Raw genomic sequence first — 19557 nt, 5'->3', positions numbered from 1 at the left:
ACAAGATATGCGAAAAGATTTTGGCCATTGAGTAGGTGAGCAAATCGCCACCTGGCTGCTCCAATGCTGGGATAATGGGGCCAGTAGCCTGGAATTAGAGGGAAAGAACCCAAACAACTGGGATCCCTTTCTGGGGAAGGGGGTGTTGACAAAGCAATTGGAAAAGGAACACAAGCCCTCAGCCTCTGGACGCGACTCCTGTCTGGAGTGAAGGAAAGGTATCCCTTCAAAGAAGGTGTCGCATATCACCTACGAATATGGACGACCATGGAGAAAGGTATCTAGTATCTAAGGGAATTAGCTGTGCTTGCGGTGATTTATGGCAACTTAGACGATCAACAGTCATCCAAAGATCCAGATGAAGCCCAGTGCACATGACCCTGTGGTCGAAGTTTGTATGGAGCGCACCATCCTCGTACGCAAACTCATTGGCAGTAATGTCCTGGAGAGATGATGAGGCACCAACAGTGGTGGATGTGATTGATAGACTCCAAGATTATGAAGCACATATCTCTTCCTCCCTTGTCTTTGCTGTGGAGAAACTATCCCGAGAGGTCCAGCAACTCAAAGAAGATATGTCGTACTCCCCACCACTACAGAGTAGTGTCCCAGCTGTTAGGAATAAGTGTCCTTTTGCTCAAAGGGGAGGATACATACCACGGGCCATCCTATGGTTCTACCTGCATGACCATGGAGAGGACATGAGGAGGTGGGATGGCAAACCTACCTCAACCCTAGAGGCATGAGTGCGTGAGCTGCAAGGAAGAACAATCACTCAGGGAGGTTCTTCCAGGAAAGCTGCTGCTCCAGTTTCCAGTGAGCAGGTCCCCAGACAGAGGAGTAGAAGCGCTGATTTTATTTCTGAGCTTAATAGAGGGACTCTTGATTCACATGAGTGAGTTGCAAATGCCATGATCGGGACTAGAGGAGCCCTGCCTCCAGCCAGGTGGAAGAAAGGGACAACTAGGTTTACTGGACTGTGTGGATATGATGGCCTGGCACATCCAACCCAGAGGAATATAAAGCTCTAGTGGACACTGGTGCACAGGGCACCCTAATGCCATCAAACTATATAGGGGCAGAACCCATCAGCATTGCTGGAGTGACAGGGGGATCCCAAGAGCTAACTGTATTGGAGGCCAAAGTGAGCCTAATTGGGAATGAGCGGCAAAAGCACCCCACTGTGACTGGCCTAGAGGCTCCGTGCATCCTTGGCATAGACTACCTCAGGAGAGGGTATTTCAAGGACCCAAAAGTATACAAATTGGCTTTTGGTGTATCTACCTTGGAGACGGAGGAAATTAAACAGCTGTGTACCTTGCCTGGTCTCTCAAAGGACCCTTCTGTTGTGGGGTTGCTGAAGGTCAAAGAACAACAGGTGCCGCTCGCCACCACAGCAGTTGCCCGGCGGCAATATTGCACTGACCGAGACTTCCTGATTCCCATCAATGAGCTCATCCACCGACTGGAGAGCCAAGGAGTCATCAGTAAGACTTGCTCACCCTTTAACAGTCCCATATGGCCAGTGCAGAAGTCTAATGGAGAGTGGAGGCTAACAGTAGACTATCATGGCCTGAATGAAGTCACTCCACTGTTGAGTGCTGCTGTGCCAGACATGCTAGAACTTCAATACTAACTGGAGTCAAAGGCAGCCAAGTGGTATGCCACAATTTATACTGCTAATGCATTCTTCTCAATCCCTCTGGCAGCAGAGTGCAGGCCACAGTTTGCTTTCACATGGAGGGGCATCCAGTACACTGGAATCGACTGTCCTAAGGGTGGAAACACAGCCCTACTATTTGTCATGGACTGATTCAGACTGTACTGGAACAGGGAGAAGCTCCATAACAACTTCAATACATTGATGATATGATTGTATGGGGCAACACAGCAAAAGAAGTTTTTGAGAAAGGAGAGAAAATAGTCAAAATCCTTCTGAAAGCTGGTTTTGCAATAAAACAAAGTAAGGTCAAGGGACCCGCAAAAGAGATCCAGTTCTTAGGAATCAAATGGCAAGATGGTCGTCGTCAGATCCCAATGGATGTGATCAACAAAATAGCAGCCATGTCTCCACCAACTAGCAAAAAGGAAACACAAGCCTTTTTAGGGGTTGTGGGTTTTTGGAGAATGCATATTCCAAATTACAGTCTGATCGTAAGCCCTCTCTGTCAGGTGACCCAGAAGAAGAATGATTTCAAATGGGGCCCTGAGCAACGACAAGCCTTTGAACAGATTAAACAAGAAATAGTTCATGCAGTAGCTCTTGGGCCAGTCCGGGCAGGACAAGGTGTAATAAATGTGCTCTACACCGCAGCTGGGGAGATTGGCCCTACCTGGAGCCTCTGGCAGAAAGCACCAGGGGAGACTTGAGGTCAGCCCCTGGGGTTTTGGAGTTGTGGATACAGAGGGTCCAAAGCCCGCTATACTCCAACTGAAAAAGGGATATTGGCAGCATATGAAGGGGTCCAAGCTGCTTCAGCAGTGGTTGGTATTGAAGCACAGCTCCTCCTGGCACCCCGACTGCTGGTGCTGGGCTGGATGTTCAAAGGAAACATCCCCTCTACACACCAGTCAACTGATGCTACATAGAGTAAATGGGTTGCACTGATCACCCAGCGGGCTCGAGTAGGAAACCCCAGTTGCCCAGGAATCTTGGAAGTGATCATGGACTGGCCAGAAGGCAAAGATTTTGGATTATCATCAGAGGAGGAGGTGACACGTGCTGAAGAAGCCCCACTGTATAACAAACTAACTGCCAGAAAATGAGAAGCAATACGCCCTGTTCACTGATGGGTCCTGTCGCCTTGTGGGAAAGCACCGGAGATGGAAGGCTGCTCTATGGAGTCCTACACGACAAGTAGCAGAAACTGCTGAAGGAGAAGGTGAATCGAGCCAGTTTGCAGAGGTAAAGGCCATCCAGCTGGCATTAGACATTGCTGAATGGGAAAAGTGGCCAGTGCTCTGTCTCTGTACTGACTCCTGGATGGTGGCAAATGCCCTGTGGGGGTGGTTACAGCACTGGAAGCAGAACAACTGGCAGCGCAGAGGCAAACCCATCTGGGCTTCCACATTGTGGCAAGATATTGCTGCCCGGGTAGAGAACCTGGTTGTAAAGGTACGCATGTGGATGCTCACGTCCCCAAGAGTCGGGCCACTGAAGAACATCAAAACAACCAGCAGGTGGATCAGGCTGCTAAGATTGAAGTGGCTGAGGTGGATCTGGACTGGCAGCATAAGGGTGAACTATTTCTAGCTCGGTGGGCCCATGACACCTCAGGCCATCAAGGAAGAGATGGAACATACAGGTGGGCTCGTGATCGAGGGGTGGACTTGACCATGGACGCTATTGCACAGGTTATCCACGAATGTGAAGCATGCGCCGCAATCAAGCAAACCAAGTGGGTAAATCCTCTGTGGTATGGGGGACGATGGCTGAAATATAAATATGGGGAGGCCTGGCAGATTGACTATATCACACTCCCACAGACCCGCCAAGGCAAGCACCATGTGCTTACAATGGTGGAAGCAACGACCGGCTGGCTGGAAACATATCCCATCCCTTACGCCACTGCCCAGAACACTGTCCTGGGCCTGGAAAAACAAGTCCTGTGGCGACACGGCACCCCAGAGAGAACTGAGTCAGACAATGGGACTCAATTCTGAAATAGCCTCAGACCTGGGCCAAAGAGCATGGTACTGAGTGGGTGCATCACATCTCCTATCATGCACCAGTCTCTGGAAAAATTGAACAGTACAATGGACTGTTAAAATCTACACTGAGAGCAATGGGGAGTGGAACATTCAAACACTGGGATACACATTTAGCAAAAGCCACCTGATTAGCCAACACTTGGGGATCTGCCAATCGAGCTGGCCTTGCCTAATCAGAACCCTTAGGTACCGTGGAAGGGGATAAAGTCCCTGTAGTGCACGTAAAAAATATGCTGGGGAAGACAGTCTGGGTTCTTCCTGCCTCAGGCAAAGACAAACCCATTCGTGGGATTGCTTTTGCTCAAGGACCTGTGTGCACTTGGTAGGTGATGCAGAAGGATGGAGGAGTCTGGTGTGTGCCTCAAGGGGATTTGAACTTGGGTGAAAACAGCCAATGAACTGAATGGCATAATGCAAACTGCTATATAATATTGCATGTCATCTCTTCTGTGGTTGCTATATGCCATATCAATGATATCATAGTAAAAATTTCCCAATCCATGGAAGATGAACTTTGATGAAACAAGCCAAGTGCAGCAGTGATGGAATGAAGACTGACTTGGTATGTAGCAACCCACCACCACACACACCATCTCTCCTGCCCTGAAAGACTGATATGACAGATGGAGCCTGGAGTCATGGACTGGGTGAACTCAATGGACATTATTATGGACATTTTACAGGGAAGTAAAGGGAAGAAGTACAGGGAAGGTCCATAAACTAAGGGAAAGGTGTCTGTGTATTATGTCAAAGGATGGGAAGGGATGGGGTGGTGGTTAGTAAGGTTCTATTGGATGGTATGGGACCTGGGCATGGTGTAAATGGTATGGAATAAGGGGTGGGGAATGTGCTGGTTTTGGTTGAGAAAGTTAATTCTCGTCACTGTAGTGCCTGTAGCAGTCAGGGACCTTTCCAGCTTCCCATGCTCTGCCACGTGGGCAGGGGGCCGGGAGAGGCGGGGCCACAGCCAAGACAGCTGACCCCGACTGGCCCATGGGATGTTCATTCCATACCATGTGATGCCATGACCAGTACATTAACCAGGGCAGCTGGCGTGCGGGGGGAGCTTGCGGCTTGGGGACTGGTGGTGTTGGGTTGGCAGGTGGTGAGCAGCTGCGTCACATGCGGGTTGTTTTGGTGGTTCATTCCCCCTTGCCCTCCACCCCCAGCCTGGGTTTTGCACCCCTCTTTGTTTTTCTTTCCATTGCATTATTGTTGCCGTTATTGTTTTATTTTAATTATTAAACTGTTCTTATCAAAACCCATGAGCGCTACCCTTCTGATTCTCTCCCCCATCCCACCAGTGGGGGAGTGAGCAAGTGGCTGTGTGGGGCTGAGTTGCTGGCTAAACCACGACACTCCACAAATCAGTTTCCCTTCCCATAAACTAATATGATTCATTCAATATATCTACCAGATTTTAAAAAAAATCTGATGCCCTTGCCACCCTCTGTCATATCTGGAAAGTCATGGAGACAGCGGAATCCCCAACAAGCAAAGAAAGACAAATGCTCCACCTATCTTTAAAAAAGGTCAAAATGATGCTTTGGGGAATTACAAGCCAATCAACCTCACTTTGGTTCCTGGGAGTCTGGGACCAGAAATATGGAGCAAATCCTCTTGTAAGACATTTCTAGACACATAAGGAAAGGTGATTGACAACAGCCTGCATGGATTTACCAGAGGCAAATCATGCCTGACCAAACCGACTGCCTGCTATGACAAAATGACTGGACTTGTGGAGCAGTGGATGACGTCTACCTCAAATCTAGCAAGGCTTTTTTAACATGGTATCCCACAACATTCTTATAACCCAGTTGGGATGTCATGGCCTGGATGGGTAGACAAGCAGATGGTTAAATTGGCTGGATTGTTGGGGTTCAGAGGGGGTGGTTAATGGATTGTACTCTACCTGGAGGCCACTAACAAGTGGAGTACTGTGGGGGTCTGTCTTGAGACCTCTCCCGTTTAATGTATTCATCAATGACCTAGAGAAAGTGGTAGCATGTCTGCTCATGAAGTTGGCAGCTGATACAAAACTGATGGGGCCAGTTGATACCCTGGAGGGCAGGGCTGCTATTCAAAGGGATCTAGGCAGGCTGGAAAAATGGGTCGGCAGAAACCTTACAGAATCCAACAGACAGATGCAAAGTCCTCAGCAAAGAAAGGAATAATGCCTTGCCATGATACAAGCTGGGGACTGCCAGGCTGGGAAGCAGCTCTTTTGAAAAGGACCCAGGGGTGTTGGCAGACAATGAGCTGAACATGAACCAGCAATGTGCCCTGGCAGCAAAGGCGGCCAAGAGCATCCTGGGCTGTATTAAAAGGAGCATCATCAGTATATCAGAGGAGTAACTATACCCCTCTGTTCAGCACTTTTTAGACCACATATAATATTACATCCAGTTTTGGGCCCCCAGTACAGGAAATACATCAATTAATTGCAGTGAATTCAACAGGGGACCCCAAAGAAGGTCAGGGGGCTGGTGCACTCACTGTATGAGAAGAGGCTGAGGGAAGAGGGCTTGCTCAGCCAGGAGATGAGATGCCTTTTAGTAGGCCTAGTAGCAGTCTTCCAGTGCCTATGAAGTGGTTGTCAAAAGGACAGACTCAGGCTTTTCATAGTGGTGCACTGCAGGAGGACAAAAGACAGTGGACATACACTGAAACACAAGAAGTGTTTCAGACTTGGTATAAGGAGAAAAAATTTCAGCATTAGGACAGTTAAGCACTGGTTGGTTGCCCAAAGAGGCTGTGCTGTCTCCACCCTTGGAGGTTTTCAGGATCCTACCAGAAAAAGCCCTGAGCAACCTGGTCAGGCCTCATAGTTGACCCTGCTTTAAGCAGGAGGTTGGCCTAGCAACTTCCAGAGGTACCTTCCCACCTGAATGGGTTTTATGATAGACAAGACAGCTAGACTAAAGGTGGCTTGGGTACGTGTGCTCATATATCTGCTGTTACAAGACTGCAGCTGCAATGTAGACATACTTTAAAGGGATGTAGGAACACAAACCTTCTGATTGTCAATGGGACAGGCGCCCCTCAGCCAATTGTTTCTGAAGCCACCAAACGCCTGCTTTTATGAAAAGTGCCTTAGGAGACAAGCCTCCACATTTTTCTCAAAGTAACATGGTACAAGCAAAGGTTAATCAGATTGCATGGAGATAAACTATGGGTCCAACCTGCCCTCCAGAGTTTTGGTTATCAATAATGATGTGCAAAAAAGAAAAGACATGAGTTTGCTGGAAAATGTCTTAGGAAAAGCATGCTCTTATTTGTAAGTGGAGTAAATTGGATGTGGACTTAGTGAGATAAAACAGAAAAGAATGTCATTATTTGTAGGGTCATATTTTGGACTGGACTACATTTTAACATCAAAATGTCTATGTGCCAGAAAGCATAATCAATGTATGTACGGGATACCCTTCAATCCTCACATTTGTTGACCTATTACAAGCTGCATCTCAAATCAGATACAAATATCCAATGATATCTCTTCCTTTTCATACCCTGGTTTGGAAACTCTCGTAACTACATACAGTTAGCTATAAACTCCACCCTGAGTGGAGATGACTCACAGGCAGGAGCACAGAAAGGCCCCTTCTGGAGCAGAGACTGATGCAAGCCCTTGTTCTCAAAGACTGCCATGTGTTCAGAGAAAATGGGTAGAAATCAGGTCTAAATCGGTTTCTGCTCTGTCTGTCTGGGTTTCCTTAGTCACATCAATAAAAATCTTTGCTATATCTATCAAAATGTGTGTAATTACACATATATGTCACCAGCATATTGTGAGGCCTAAGTAATATTTGTAAAGCAGCATATTATCTTCAGACAAAAAAGGCTACAGCTGCAAAGGGTTGCTACTGTTAGCTCCCTTCTGCTATTTCGGTCATGGTGGCTCCCAAGATTTTTCAAGTCTTTGTTTACTGTTGTTTGTAGCAGTTGCCATACAGTTTTTTTGGATCTGTTTTTAATGTACCTACCAGCCGAAACTCAACGCCAGACTATTCCCTCAGGATCCCTGTCCACAGCACAGACAGCAGGGCTGGCCCAGTCTTCTTCCCTGACACTCTCTGTGGCAGGGCCTGGACCGAGGACTGACCATATACAAGAAGAACAGTTAAAGAGCAGAGGAAATGTTGCTGTCAGTATTTCTAGGTTGAATTTTCTTCCAACACTAACATTACTGCAGTGCAGGAAACAGTTAATCTAGGCTATTGATTTTCCGATTTTCTTAATACTGAAGTGACTTTCAGAATAATTTTGACATTTATTCCCTTTAATTCTTTAACAGTGATTCAGTATGAACATACGAACTCTTGGACCTTACTCCAATTTAGTTATAGCTTCAAATTCATATCTCTAGCATACCGAAAATCAAGCATGTAGAAAGAAATCTTCTTGTCCTATCTTTATTAGCATTAGCCTGAGGCCAGGGTCAACAGAGGGTGTGGACATCTTATTACCTTCTACTGACAATATTCTTCAGCAGTTTTGGCCAGCAAAGGATTAACTGAGTTTTGACACTGCAGCAATGGGTGCTACAATAAAAGTTGGGAGATAAATTAGTGGTAACGCTGCTTCTACATCACAGCTTGTGCTCTGCCTGGCTAAGACTTAAACTGTGCATGAAAAGGAACAGTTCCAGAAACACTCTCTGCTCTTCTTGCTAAACATCTGTCAGGCAATGTACCTGCTTGAGCCACTCAGCCCTGCTACCCCAATGGAAGGAAAGAGAACGCTATCAGGACAAGGAGGAAAGACACCAGACTTCTCTCTCCCTGGGACAGAGAAAGACCCGTGAGGAGAGAAATTGAGATCATCCTCCAGAGAGTACAAAGAAGTGCCTCAACTCAGCAGCTCTCCTGGACTCAGCAAAAAATTTTATCCATTCATCAGTTGCAGAAAACCAAATGATATTTAAAATGCTCTGTTCACGATGGCTGGGGAATAAATTCAGTTTGTAGGAAGGGTACGGAAAATTAATGCTTTTGTGGGGAGGGTATAGATCAGATTGGTGGTAGAATGCAAAGTGGTAGATCTATTGGTGAGCGGTAGGGTCTGGATTTGAATGAAGCAAAGGGTGAGTTTCAAAGGAGAATGAACAAATTTACGATGAAAAATGTCCATGGTACGAAATGCATCCAATGGTCAAGGGAAAGAAAGAAGAGAGTGAAACAGCATCTCTCAATGTCAGAAAACTTGCATATGACCTGCAATTTAACTCAAAAAAGCCTCTGCATTTAGACCAAGGAAACTATACTTTGCTAACTTCACCGTTCCTTTTAAAATCCAGCTCCAGACACCATAAAGCCTATTAAAAAGCATGGAATGATTTTTGGGAAGGAAAGAATCGCTGCCGGATGCAGCAGTTTGCTGGGATCATGCTCACATTTGCTGAATATTAGCACCACACAATTTCATACCTTCCTCTTTGATCTAGTTAAGGTGATCTAAATGGAAACACTTATCCCAAATAATGGCCCAGCCCAATGTCCATTAGCATTCTAATATGAGAAAAAATAAGGGAGAAAAGTTTTGTAGCAGAAGAAACAGTGCATTTTATTACCTAATGTATACTACTAAAAATTGTGACATGTTTCAGAGTGGCATTAACCATATATAATAAGATAATTTAAGCAGAAATTCACCATAGACAGAGGAATACAGTATCAAAGGTATCCACTGCTTTGCTGCTACTGAGAATATATTTAAGGGAAGATCTTTGGAGCTAAATTAATAATTTTTAATTACTGCAGTGCTCACTTCAGTGCCATCTCTCTCTTGGCTATGGTTTTCATAGTGTATTTTCAAAAATGGTTTATGCCAGTGAAATTGAATTAATCCTACATTGCCTCCCAAAATTAAATGTGATGGACTGAGATGCTTAAAAGAGATATTTGCACCTGCTATTGGTGACTACTTTCCCTTTTCTGATTAAATGCTTGACTTGTCCAGAGTGCTGAACTAATTAAACCAGATGCAACAGCATTCATTTCAAGCCACAAGATAGCAGATTTTATCAGCTATCAGTCTCTTATCTTTACTATGAGTTTGTTGAGGAAGAATCCATGAGTGTGTTATATATTCAAGACCACAGGAAACATTGCTGTGCTCTTTTACATTCTATTAAAAAAAAAAAGGCTGAAAAAAAACCACAAACCCTTCTTTGACACTATGTAGTATAGCTATAGTAAATGATATCATGCAGTGTCACTATGACTTCATTGCTTTGGCAGCAATTGTTTCCCTAATAAATAATTTAATGAGCAGCTAACCACTAGTTTAAAGCTAGCATACAGATTCTTCCTTTTCTGCTGATTACCTGAAAACATTCTTAAGTTACAGGACATCTTTCGCTGCTGCCTCTTCAACACCGATACCATTTTTCCTCCAGATTTAAGACAAAAATTAAGATCTAATACATTTTTTAACTGGCTGTCACAACCTGTATGTAGGTAGCGAAGTCTGTTTACCCCTTCAAACACTAGACAGAGCAATTCCTAGCAGTAAGTTCTGTATTTTCTCGACTTTACTGAATGTCACTAAAAGAACGAAGCATTTCTCCTTTCTTTTGCGTAGGTCTTTATTTTCCAGGACGTGCGCCGTACAAATACGAGCAGCGCACCACTTTAGCAACGAACCCCTGAATTCGTAGAAAGAGGAGGAAGAAGCCGGGCTGCCAGCCGGTGCGGATGCTGCCTGCTCAGAGGCCTGTCACCTCACGCCGTCCCGGCCACCAGCCTGCCCCACGCCAGCTCCGCACCCCGCTGACACGTCCACCTGCCCCAGCACAGCAACCGGCCATTTCCATCCAGCAGGTATGGATTAATGCTCTTGCATTAATTTTCTATTAACGTCCCGTATAAAGCTATAAATTAGCACGGTGATGCATTAAGCACGGTGGAAAGCTCAGAGGAAAATTTGATATTTTTAAACACCTGGGTGAGCGGGAGTGTGAGCGACAGCACGACCCTCGCTGGCCACCTCAGGCTGCTCCCCCCACGCCCCCCGCCGCCCCCTCGCTGCGGGACACAGCCGGGCACAGCCCCCGCCTGCGCCCTTCCAGCCCCCCAACTAAAGCGGGGAGGCCGGGGCCGCCGCACTGCCCCGGGGCAGCCCCCGGCTACCCCCCCGGCCCCCGCAGCCGGCTGCCGGCTCCCGCTCTCCCGCCCCGCCGCCGTGTCCCCGGGGCTCAAACCCTCGGCGGGGCAGGAAAGTTGCGGCGGGGCAGGTGCCGGGGCTCACCTGTGGGGTCCAGCACGGCCAGCGGACCCGACACGGCGGGGGCGGGCGGCGGCGCCATCATCATCTTCCACCCGCGGCCGCCTCCGCTCCGCTCCGCGCCTGGCCGCGCCGCGGGCGGTGGTGGCCGCGGGGTGCGGGCGGCCCGGCGGGCCCGCCCCGCGGGGGGAGAGCGGCGGGGGGCTGGGGCGGGGCGAGGCGGTTCCTAAGGCCGAACCGGCCGGTGCCGCCCCCAGCCCCGCGGCTGACGGGCGGGGGGGGAACGGGGCGGCCTCGGCTTCGGCCGGTGCCGGAGGGTCGCCTGCCATGGCCCGTGTCAAACAGAGCGGCCCAGGGCTGTACCTGTTGGCCCAGGGCCTGGAAAGGGCCAGCTCCCCCCTGGGCGGGAGGGGCGCTGGGCGTTGGGGCCCGGGGTCCCCCCGCCGCCTCTCGCCCGCCGTCCCCGGGCTCTGCCTCTGCCCCGCTCCCCGTGCGCCCCGTCTGCGCCCCATCTCCAGGCTGGCGTTTGGGCGGGGGGACGGCAGGGGTGTGGAGTAGGTCCTCATCGGCACGGCGGTCAATAATTCCATTCATTATGTGCTTTACCTGTGACCCAGGCTTGGCTGCCCTTCTTGATTTGTTCTTGGCCTATGAGGGGACCAATTTTTCCACCTGTTTCAGATCAGAATTATCAAGCTTTCCTTTCAGTTTTCCCTTTTAAAAAAAATAATCAGTATCAATCAGAAATTAAATACCACCGCAACCAGAAGTGTTAATAAAATTAATAACAAAGCCAGGCATCTCGGAGACAAAGGTTAAGGTAGGCATAGGCTAAGGCAGACAACGACAACAGTCAAGAGATGGCGTAGGGCTATTCTTTTTCTCACATGGTGTCCTACTAATTTCCCAGCCTCACTGGCGCTCTCCTTCTGTCCCGGTTTTCATTCCCACGGCAGATCCTGCCCCTTGTCCTGCTGCCACCCAAGGAGGAGCTAGCTGCTGCTTCTAGTGCTACTGGCTGCAGGGACGGGTGACTTCTGCCTGAAAGGGCCTGGGAACAACTGAGAAGAGCGAGCCAACAGCCACTGTGCTGTTCCAGTGCCTGCTGTTCCTTTTGCAAGGACTTGCCCGTAGCAGAGAACATAAGAACATTTTTTGTGGGCAATGTTTTTGATGCCAAGCGCTTTGCTTACACTACAGTGTGTTCTCCCACTTGCAACAAACGCAGCTCTATTTAACATTCCAGTTTTTCTTTTGCTCAAACCTCTAAATGTGTACATGTATACATATGTGTAACTTTTTCAGTCTTTGGCTGATTTCCCCAGAAAATGGTTAGATGGAAAGAGAGAACTTTCTCAGGTACCACACCTAGTCTATGAAGCCAAGTAAGCCAGGAGCTAAGGCCAGCCATGAAGCCACTTTTTCCTCTTCACATCCTCTAACCTGGAGGGGTTGAAGAAAAGACAAAATGAGAATAGAGGTAGTATTTGTCCTATTAATTACTAATTATTAATAGAAATTAATGACATAATAGATTGAGAAGACAGAAGAGGTGATGGTACAAATAAAACATTTCTTTGAAAGTGACCGTGGATAAGACCGATAAAAAAGCCCCAAAATCTGGTATAGAGCCTCAGATTCAGGGATGGCTATGAGTAGAGATTTCCATCAACACTAAATAACAGGGACGCCTGAGGAAGACTTTAATTCCCCAGACAGTTTGGAAAACAAATACCATATGCAGCATATATTCGTGGGTGTGATGGGCAATAAACATTTTCTACCAACAGCCACCAAGGGGAAGCTGCTGTAGAATTCTTTTCAGTAAACAAAATAAATCCTTTTTAAAGCAATTTGATTATAGAAAATAACCTTTGATGAATGACGCCTGGTTTTTACTGCAAATCTCAGGACAGTCAAAAATAGATCTGGTCCTACAGTCCTGGGGGTCAGAGGGCAAACATTAGGAAACTACAGAAAAATGATTGGTGAGGCTGCTTGGACCTAAAAACTCAAGCATTTGAGTATGGAAGAATCATGGACTCACTTTAAATCCAAAATGAAAAATCCTGTGTAGCACTTTCATCCCCTAAAAGAGGTTGGAATAGTCAAGAACAATTGTAGACCTAGTGGATAAGTAACTACCTGAAAATGGATAGTAAAGCAGTGAGCACAACTACAGGAAAGGAAACGGGCGAACTACAGTTAACAGGGTTAGAAACTACAGAACCAGAGAGAAAGAATGGATAAAAATCTAGCTGAGCCAGATGTTACAAAGAACGGGGCAACAGATAACAAAGAATTCTTCAACTATATAAACAAAAACGATTCAGAGAAGGAAGACATATGGTCAGTAAATGCTGGGAATGGGATGAAGAAGAGTGAGGCTGCTCCAAATCTTGAATTAATACACTGCCTCAGTTTTCAGTTAAAGAATTGTTTACATGAGGGTATTGGCAGAGAACCTAAAGCAAGTGAGGATATTGGAAATTATTACATTAGCAGATGTGAAAAGGAAGCATAACTTTGGCTGTTTCTTGTGACAGGCCCAGAAAAATTGCACCCCAAATGTTGAAAGAATTGGTAGTTACCTTTTCAAGTCCTGAGCAAGGTTTTCAGTGAATCAGCCAAGTTGCAGGTGAAGCACTGTTACTGAAGAATAGGAAACCTCTCATAAAAAGGCAGAGGGGGTGAGGGGAACCGCAACTCCATGCCCCATTAATTTGACTGGGCAAAGTCTTAGAGGTTAGTGAGAAATGGGTTCAACTACAGTATGGTTCATCAAAGTTAGATCGTGTCAGACTAACAAGATCTTTGATAAGGTAAGTGATTCCTGAGGCAAAAGCAATGCAGTGAAGCAAATCTGTCTGAATAATGCTACACACAATAGAGTCCTTCAGAGAAAGTGACTTAATGTGGAGCAGACAGCTGCAAGTGTGGGTCACCATCAGGTATGGAGATTGCTAAAGGGAAGCCAAGATACTGAAAGAGGCAGGCGGTTGGAGGTGCCCCTCAGGGACCAGTCTGGAGGCAAGATCACTGGTGTTGTCAGGTTAAAAGAATGTATGTGTGGTTATGAAGCGGGTGACCATCACCAAGCTGGTAGACAATGCTCTTACTGAGGCCTACAGGAGCAGGAGCACACTAGCATATTAGAAATAGGTTGAGGTGGAACTTACACACTTAAAAACTAGCATAGAGAGCTTTTAGTGCAACTTTGGATTCCCCCCAGTCCAGTGAAATTGACGAGGGATCTGTGTACTACCAACAGTGCTTGCACAATGCCAATGCAAAGACTGCTAAACAGGTGTGATCTAGGATGCATTATTAATTAATACTTGTTAATTAGTTCAATGCATTGTAAGTGTGGCAGAACTTCATTTTATATTTATGTTGCTGGCTGTCTCTAAAGTTAAATGATTTTTTTTCACCATTTTGATGTGTAACTCGGACCTAAATTTTCTTAATTAATATTTTTAAGGTCTTTGTTTCTCAGATGCCTGGCTCAGGTACCTTGCTTATATGTCAAAATTAAATAATTTGCTAGAATTGTGCCCAGAAAGAGTCCCCAGATTCCAAGGTTAGGCTGGCAAGGCTGTTAAGAGTTCTTCTAATGTGTGTGCTGCATAGAACATTGCCTATATTTCAGGATAATCTTTGCATTCTGACTTTAAAAGTACCCTGTTAGCACTGGGCCTGAAGGCCTCCATGATGCCCTTGGTCCTTTCATGTGGCACACTACAGCTTTGAAGGTTTTTGTCTTTTGTCCTGTAGGTCATCATTATGCTGGTGAATGCTTTGGAGCTGAGGTTGGTTACACATGAAATTTGAATCCTGGGTGTCCCTGAAGTCTTTTCATCTTTATTTTAAACAAGGCCAATCTATTTGATCTTTCCTCACCGGCCATGTTTTCGAGGCTAGTGGACATTCCCATTGCTTCCCTCTAGTCTCTGTGTCATCACACTCTGTGTGGGCCACACCTTTTTAAGGGTGATGCCCAACGGCTGGGCAATATTCAAAATAGTTTTGAATGCTAAGTCTGTCTACCAGCATACTTCCTCCAATATACTGAACAGTTTCTTCCAACCTCATGTCATCTGCAACTTTAGTATACCTTATACCCCAAGGCCACCAGTAACCATATTGAATAGTACCAGACAATGGAAGCACCTCAGTACTTTTCGTCTTCCAGTACCATTGATAGGTGTGACTCTCCAGCTACTTTTCTCATCCTTTCGGTTGCATTGCCATTTATACTCTTTCTCTGTAAAAGGATCTGGTCTGGGACTAAGTCCTGTTATGTTGGATTCATTCTCTTGCAAGAGTTATTTTCTCAGTAACCCCATTTGGAAATCCATTGTGGGCTTTTGGTGGTGGTGGTGTTGTCTTTAGGGGAAGGTTGTTTAGGGTTTTTTTAGTAAAATTCAAAGAAAAAAAACCATTCCTTCCAGCCTTCTTCCAAGGCTCTTGCTCTCCGCAGGGGTTTGTTTCCCAGGCTCAGGCTCAGAGATCCAGTCACAGATACTGCCTGTGTAAAGCAGTTTAAATGACCCCAATGCTCTTAACTCTTCACCATAGTACTCAGACTGATTTTGTATTCCTCAGAAAGTTTGGGGCCTGTCTCCTCCTCCCATTATTTGAACCCCCAACAGAAAGGTAAGCCACTCATCGCTAAGGCTAAACTCAGGGTTCTTAATAAGCCAGTTTGCCCAGTCACACAGGGTCATGACAATGAGGTAAGTGGATTTCCTTTGTTCATAATTTATAAATAGTATTTATTGGCATGGTTACTGGTACAATCCCTCTAGGAATACATTGCCTTAGTTCAGCTGGGCAGTATAAGGAAATCATGCAGGAAGTAAAAGGGACAAGAGAAGTAGCCATGAGGTTGAGGTTAACGGCCATTGACTATTTGACTAAAATAGTCACTGGCTATTAAAAGACAATTGCTGGACAATTCACTTAAAAAATTTTGCTTCCTGGCACCAGCCAGTTTCCAAGGTGTGGTGCGGTGTGGTTTTATTAGCAGAAGATTTAAAAGACTCTGTCTGCTAGCTTAAAAAGGGGCTTGAGAATGTACAGCAATTCATAACATTGTTCAGAGGCATCTGAGGTAAGTGAATGACACACAGGTACATGTTTGTCAAAAGCGGTTTAAAGTCTTTAACAGCCTTCAGTAGACTTTTCACCCATTAGTATGTGCAGTCAGTTTTTGAGCTGTATAAACTTCCAGCGCTGACAACGTATTGTGACAAGGAGCTCCACTGGTATCTGTGTGCAATGTGAAGAAGTGGGATATCCCAGTGGGAGCAAGAAGCAAACTGAGAAGAGCAAGATAAAAGTCAAGTTAAATGTCAGGTATATTTAGAGTCATAAGGGAATGTACCTGAGGAAAGGTACATTGCCCTTACAAAAAAACATTTGCTGCATGATACCAAAAGTCATTATTGTTACGTACCTCTCAATAAAGCTGGATAATGAGAAGTCATATGTATGGAGACCATTCTTGTGGTGTAGCTCATAACCATATCAAGCCAACAGTATTGTGAGAAGTGGACTTGACTTTGCTGAAGACTAACAGCTGTCTCTTAGCTGGGCTGATGACAAAGCTGCTTCCTTCAGGAAAATCTTATCACTCAGTGAAAGAAGGGAATTAATCTAATTCAAAGGATTTAAGAAAGGAAGACAAAACCAAATGCAAGGGGTAACCAAAAGGCAGAGATTAAGGTATTTTGCGGTAGTTTGGAGACAGGCATAACTGTCCAAGATGCTAAATATGACATATTCAGAGTCATCATAATTATATGTCCCCATTAACACAGACCATGAAGACACAAAATATCAGAAGACATACAGCCCATGATATGAATATGCTACTATGAAAATGAAACATGCTAAGGATTTGCATAAATCTATAACAACAAAATGAAGTCGCTGCACCCTAATCTTACTTCATGGAATAGTCAGCATGATTTCAGTAAAATATGAGAATATCTTCTCTTTCAGGTGCCTTCCGAAGGATTGACTCAATACAGAAATAAAATCTTTGAAAATTGAACTCTTCCTTTGATAGATTAAAGTGACTTTCTCTGGGTGGTTGTAGGTCAATGAATGTTGAAGGTCAACATTCTGTACCTCTCAGTATGAGAGAGGTACAGAAATAACATACCAGACCTTTGTCAGGAAATTCCTATTGGTAGGAATAATCCAGTGTTACAGTGAACACTGCACAACAGAAAGCCTTTTTATTGGAAAAAAATCTCTGAAAACTAAAGTTAAAAAAGGTTTTCAGAAAAGTACCTGTTTTTGAAATATTCTTATATTGATAGAGCCTAAGTTTATATAAGCTGGATATGTACCTCTGCAAGATGATTAATAAAGGTAGTTTGAAATGCACGGATGTGTGTGACAACAAAAAAAAACTCCTTAGTTTGTGTTGTGAACTGTTGCATTAATTTGTACATAGGTAAGAATGTATATACAGAGGTATTTATACCAGTCCAAACAGGAACAGATCATCAATTTTTGGAATGCCTGAGGACACTCCTCCAGAAAATGCAGCTTAAATTTCAAAAATGTGCCATCACCAAAAGAATAAATCAATCTGAAATACACATGTGGTAATGATATTTTTATAACAGGCATAATTTCAATTACACTTCTAGGCAGTAAACATAACGTTTGATTAATTATTTTGCCCATCTCAAGGCATGTTCAGAAATTCCTTGAATAGCTCAGTGAAATACACTATCCATTCACATTTTTTTTTTAAAGCCCCAAAGTAAGTGAGGCATCCTGTACCTTTTCTCATATCTGCTGGTGTCTAATTTAGTGAGGTGCCCTTCATGTCTGCTATAGCAGGCACTGTTAAAGTCAAGGACAATAGAGAATACAGTCTCAGTGAGGGAGAATAGCTCCTTGCACCTCCCTCTTGCCATGCAGGGTTGTTCCTCAGTATATTCTGAACGGCTTTGCTCAGTTCAGTTTTAAAGTCTCAGTTATGAGGTTCTCCTCCTTTCCCTTGACAGGCTGTTTTACAGTTTAATGGAAACTGGGGAGAGGCAAGGGCCAAGTTTCACACTGAGAACCCCCTCGAGAGTTGCAACCTACTGCAACGTTTGTCAGAGTGATCTCCTATTTGTTTTACTGATGTACTCCCTAAACTTGAATAACTCAGTACTCTTCAGAAACTCTGGGCAGTTAAATATGAAGTTAGAGTAATATACAGACATGCACTGAAATGTCTTAGGAGATCAGTGAAGTTTGGAGCATGTGGTAGTGTGGCTCAACTGGGAAGAAGACAGCAGAGGGAGACGTGAGCAGACACGAGTGGGTCAGCCTTCAAATCTCACTCAAGAAGGAAATGCACATCTGTGGAGAGGTATCCCAGTAATGTAGAGTGGGTCTCTTTCTCCCTCCCAAAGGGTCTTTGGGAACCACTTGGGTATTTAGAGGGGGATAAGGTGGTGGGCTTTTATTGTAGTCAAGTGTCTCAGCATTTTTACAGTGCTTACATCCATTGAAAAGGTGACAAGTGCAGCATTTTATTTCACACAGGAGAAAAGCAGCTTGCCAATTCTTAAAAGCTTGTGTTTAGGATTTAATAAAGACGTGAGAGAAAGAAGGCCACAGAACCTCACCTATAGGCTGGGCCCTTCCGCAGGACGTTGTGTGACACTGGAGAGATGAGGATTCCTGGCTACTTGGCAGAATAAGGCAGGGAACGGGGTGGATCACATTTAGCTGGAGACAGTGCAGGATATGCAAGCAGCAAGTGAGTTCTGGGTGTCAGAGTCGAGGTGGCTCTCCAACAGTCTCACTAGTTAGCAGAGTGACTTACAGTGGCCGTTGCTTTAGCTCAGCTGAGCCTTTCAGACCTGAAGGGGCTGCCTTCACACCATCCCACTTGTGGCTGTATCCATGCTGGCTCCAAAGCAGCTGGGGAACTTGGCCTTTAATTTTAAAAGGGAGGACGATGCTCCATTCCCTGTTGTCACCTCTGTGGGGAAGAAATTCTTCAATTAAAAGTTAAAATGTCAGCACTTTGTCTTCCAGATTCCTAGCTTTGTTCATTATGGCAGCACAAAGGAAAGGCTACAGCCTGGTTTATTTCTTCTGCTTGATTTGAAAGTAACAGAATTAATGGTGCATGTGGTGACATGGTCTGCTTGTGGAGATAAAGGAGAGATGTAGGGTTGAAATAAAAAAAGGTGACAGGTTTTAAAATGCATTCTCTACCTTCAGGGCCAAGACACTTTCAGCAGCGGTTTAGAGTCTTCCAGGCACTTTGTTTTCTAAAATGATAAATTGTCAATATGGGAAAAAGAGTTAAAAGTACCTGGTGGACCATGACTTGCTGCTGGGGAGGTTTAACTATCCTGGAGATGGACTATGGCTTGCTGCCATGGAGGTTTAGACATCCAAGTAGAGGGCAAAAGGCGCAGAGCCATTGCAGCCCAAAGCCTTTCACAAAGGAAAAAATGCATAGAAAAAAACAACATTCAAAGATTTTTAAAAGTGTTTTCCTTTCTCCCTCCCTCTTTTTTTCAGCTTTGAAGCCCTCATATTTAGAGTGGTTAAGGGGACCACATTACATGTCTTCCTCTTTTTCCCTCCGACCTC

At 45.3% G+C, this 19557-nt stretch overlaps 1 protein-coding gene across 1 annotated transcript in view; it reads right to left on the bottom strand.

Annotated features, from left to right (window-relative positions):
- The window catches only part of TMEM255B (transmembrane protein 255B), an 84257-nt gene extending 73197 nt beyond the window's left edge, over nt 1-11060 (bottom strand). Inside the window, exon 1 of the mRNA XM_075081932.1 lies at nt 10960-11060. Within this exon, the coding sequence (XP_074938033.1) occupies nt 10960-11023 (64 nt within the window). The 5' untranslated portion in view covers nt 11024-11060. The remainder of the gene's footprint in view (nt 1-10959) is intronic.
- Nucleotides 11061-19557: the final 8497 nt, after the last annotated feature.

Source organism: Phalacrocorax aristotelis, chromosome 1, assembly GCF_949628215.1.
Source record: "Phalacrocorax aristotelis chromosome 1, bGulAri2.1, whole genome shotgun sequence".
Classification (NCBI taxonomy): domain Eukaryota; kingdom Metazoa; phylum Chordata; class Aves; order Suliformes; family Phalacrocoracidae; genus Phalacrocorax; species Phalacrocorax aristotelis.
Note: the sequence above shows the minus strand (reverse complement) of the source record. Positions and strands in the feature narration are given on the sequence as shown.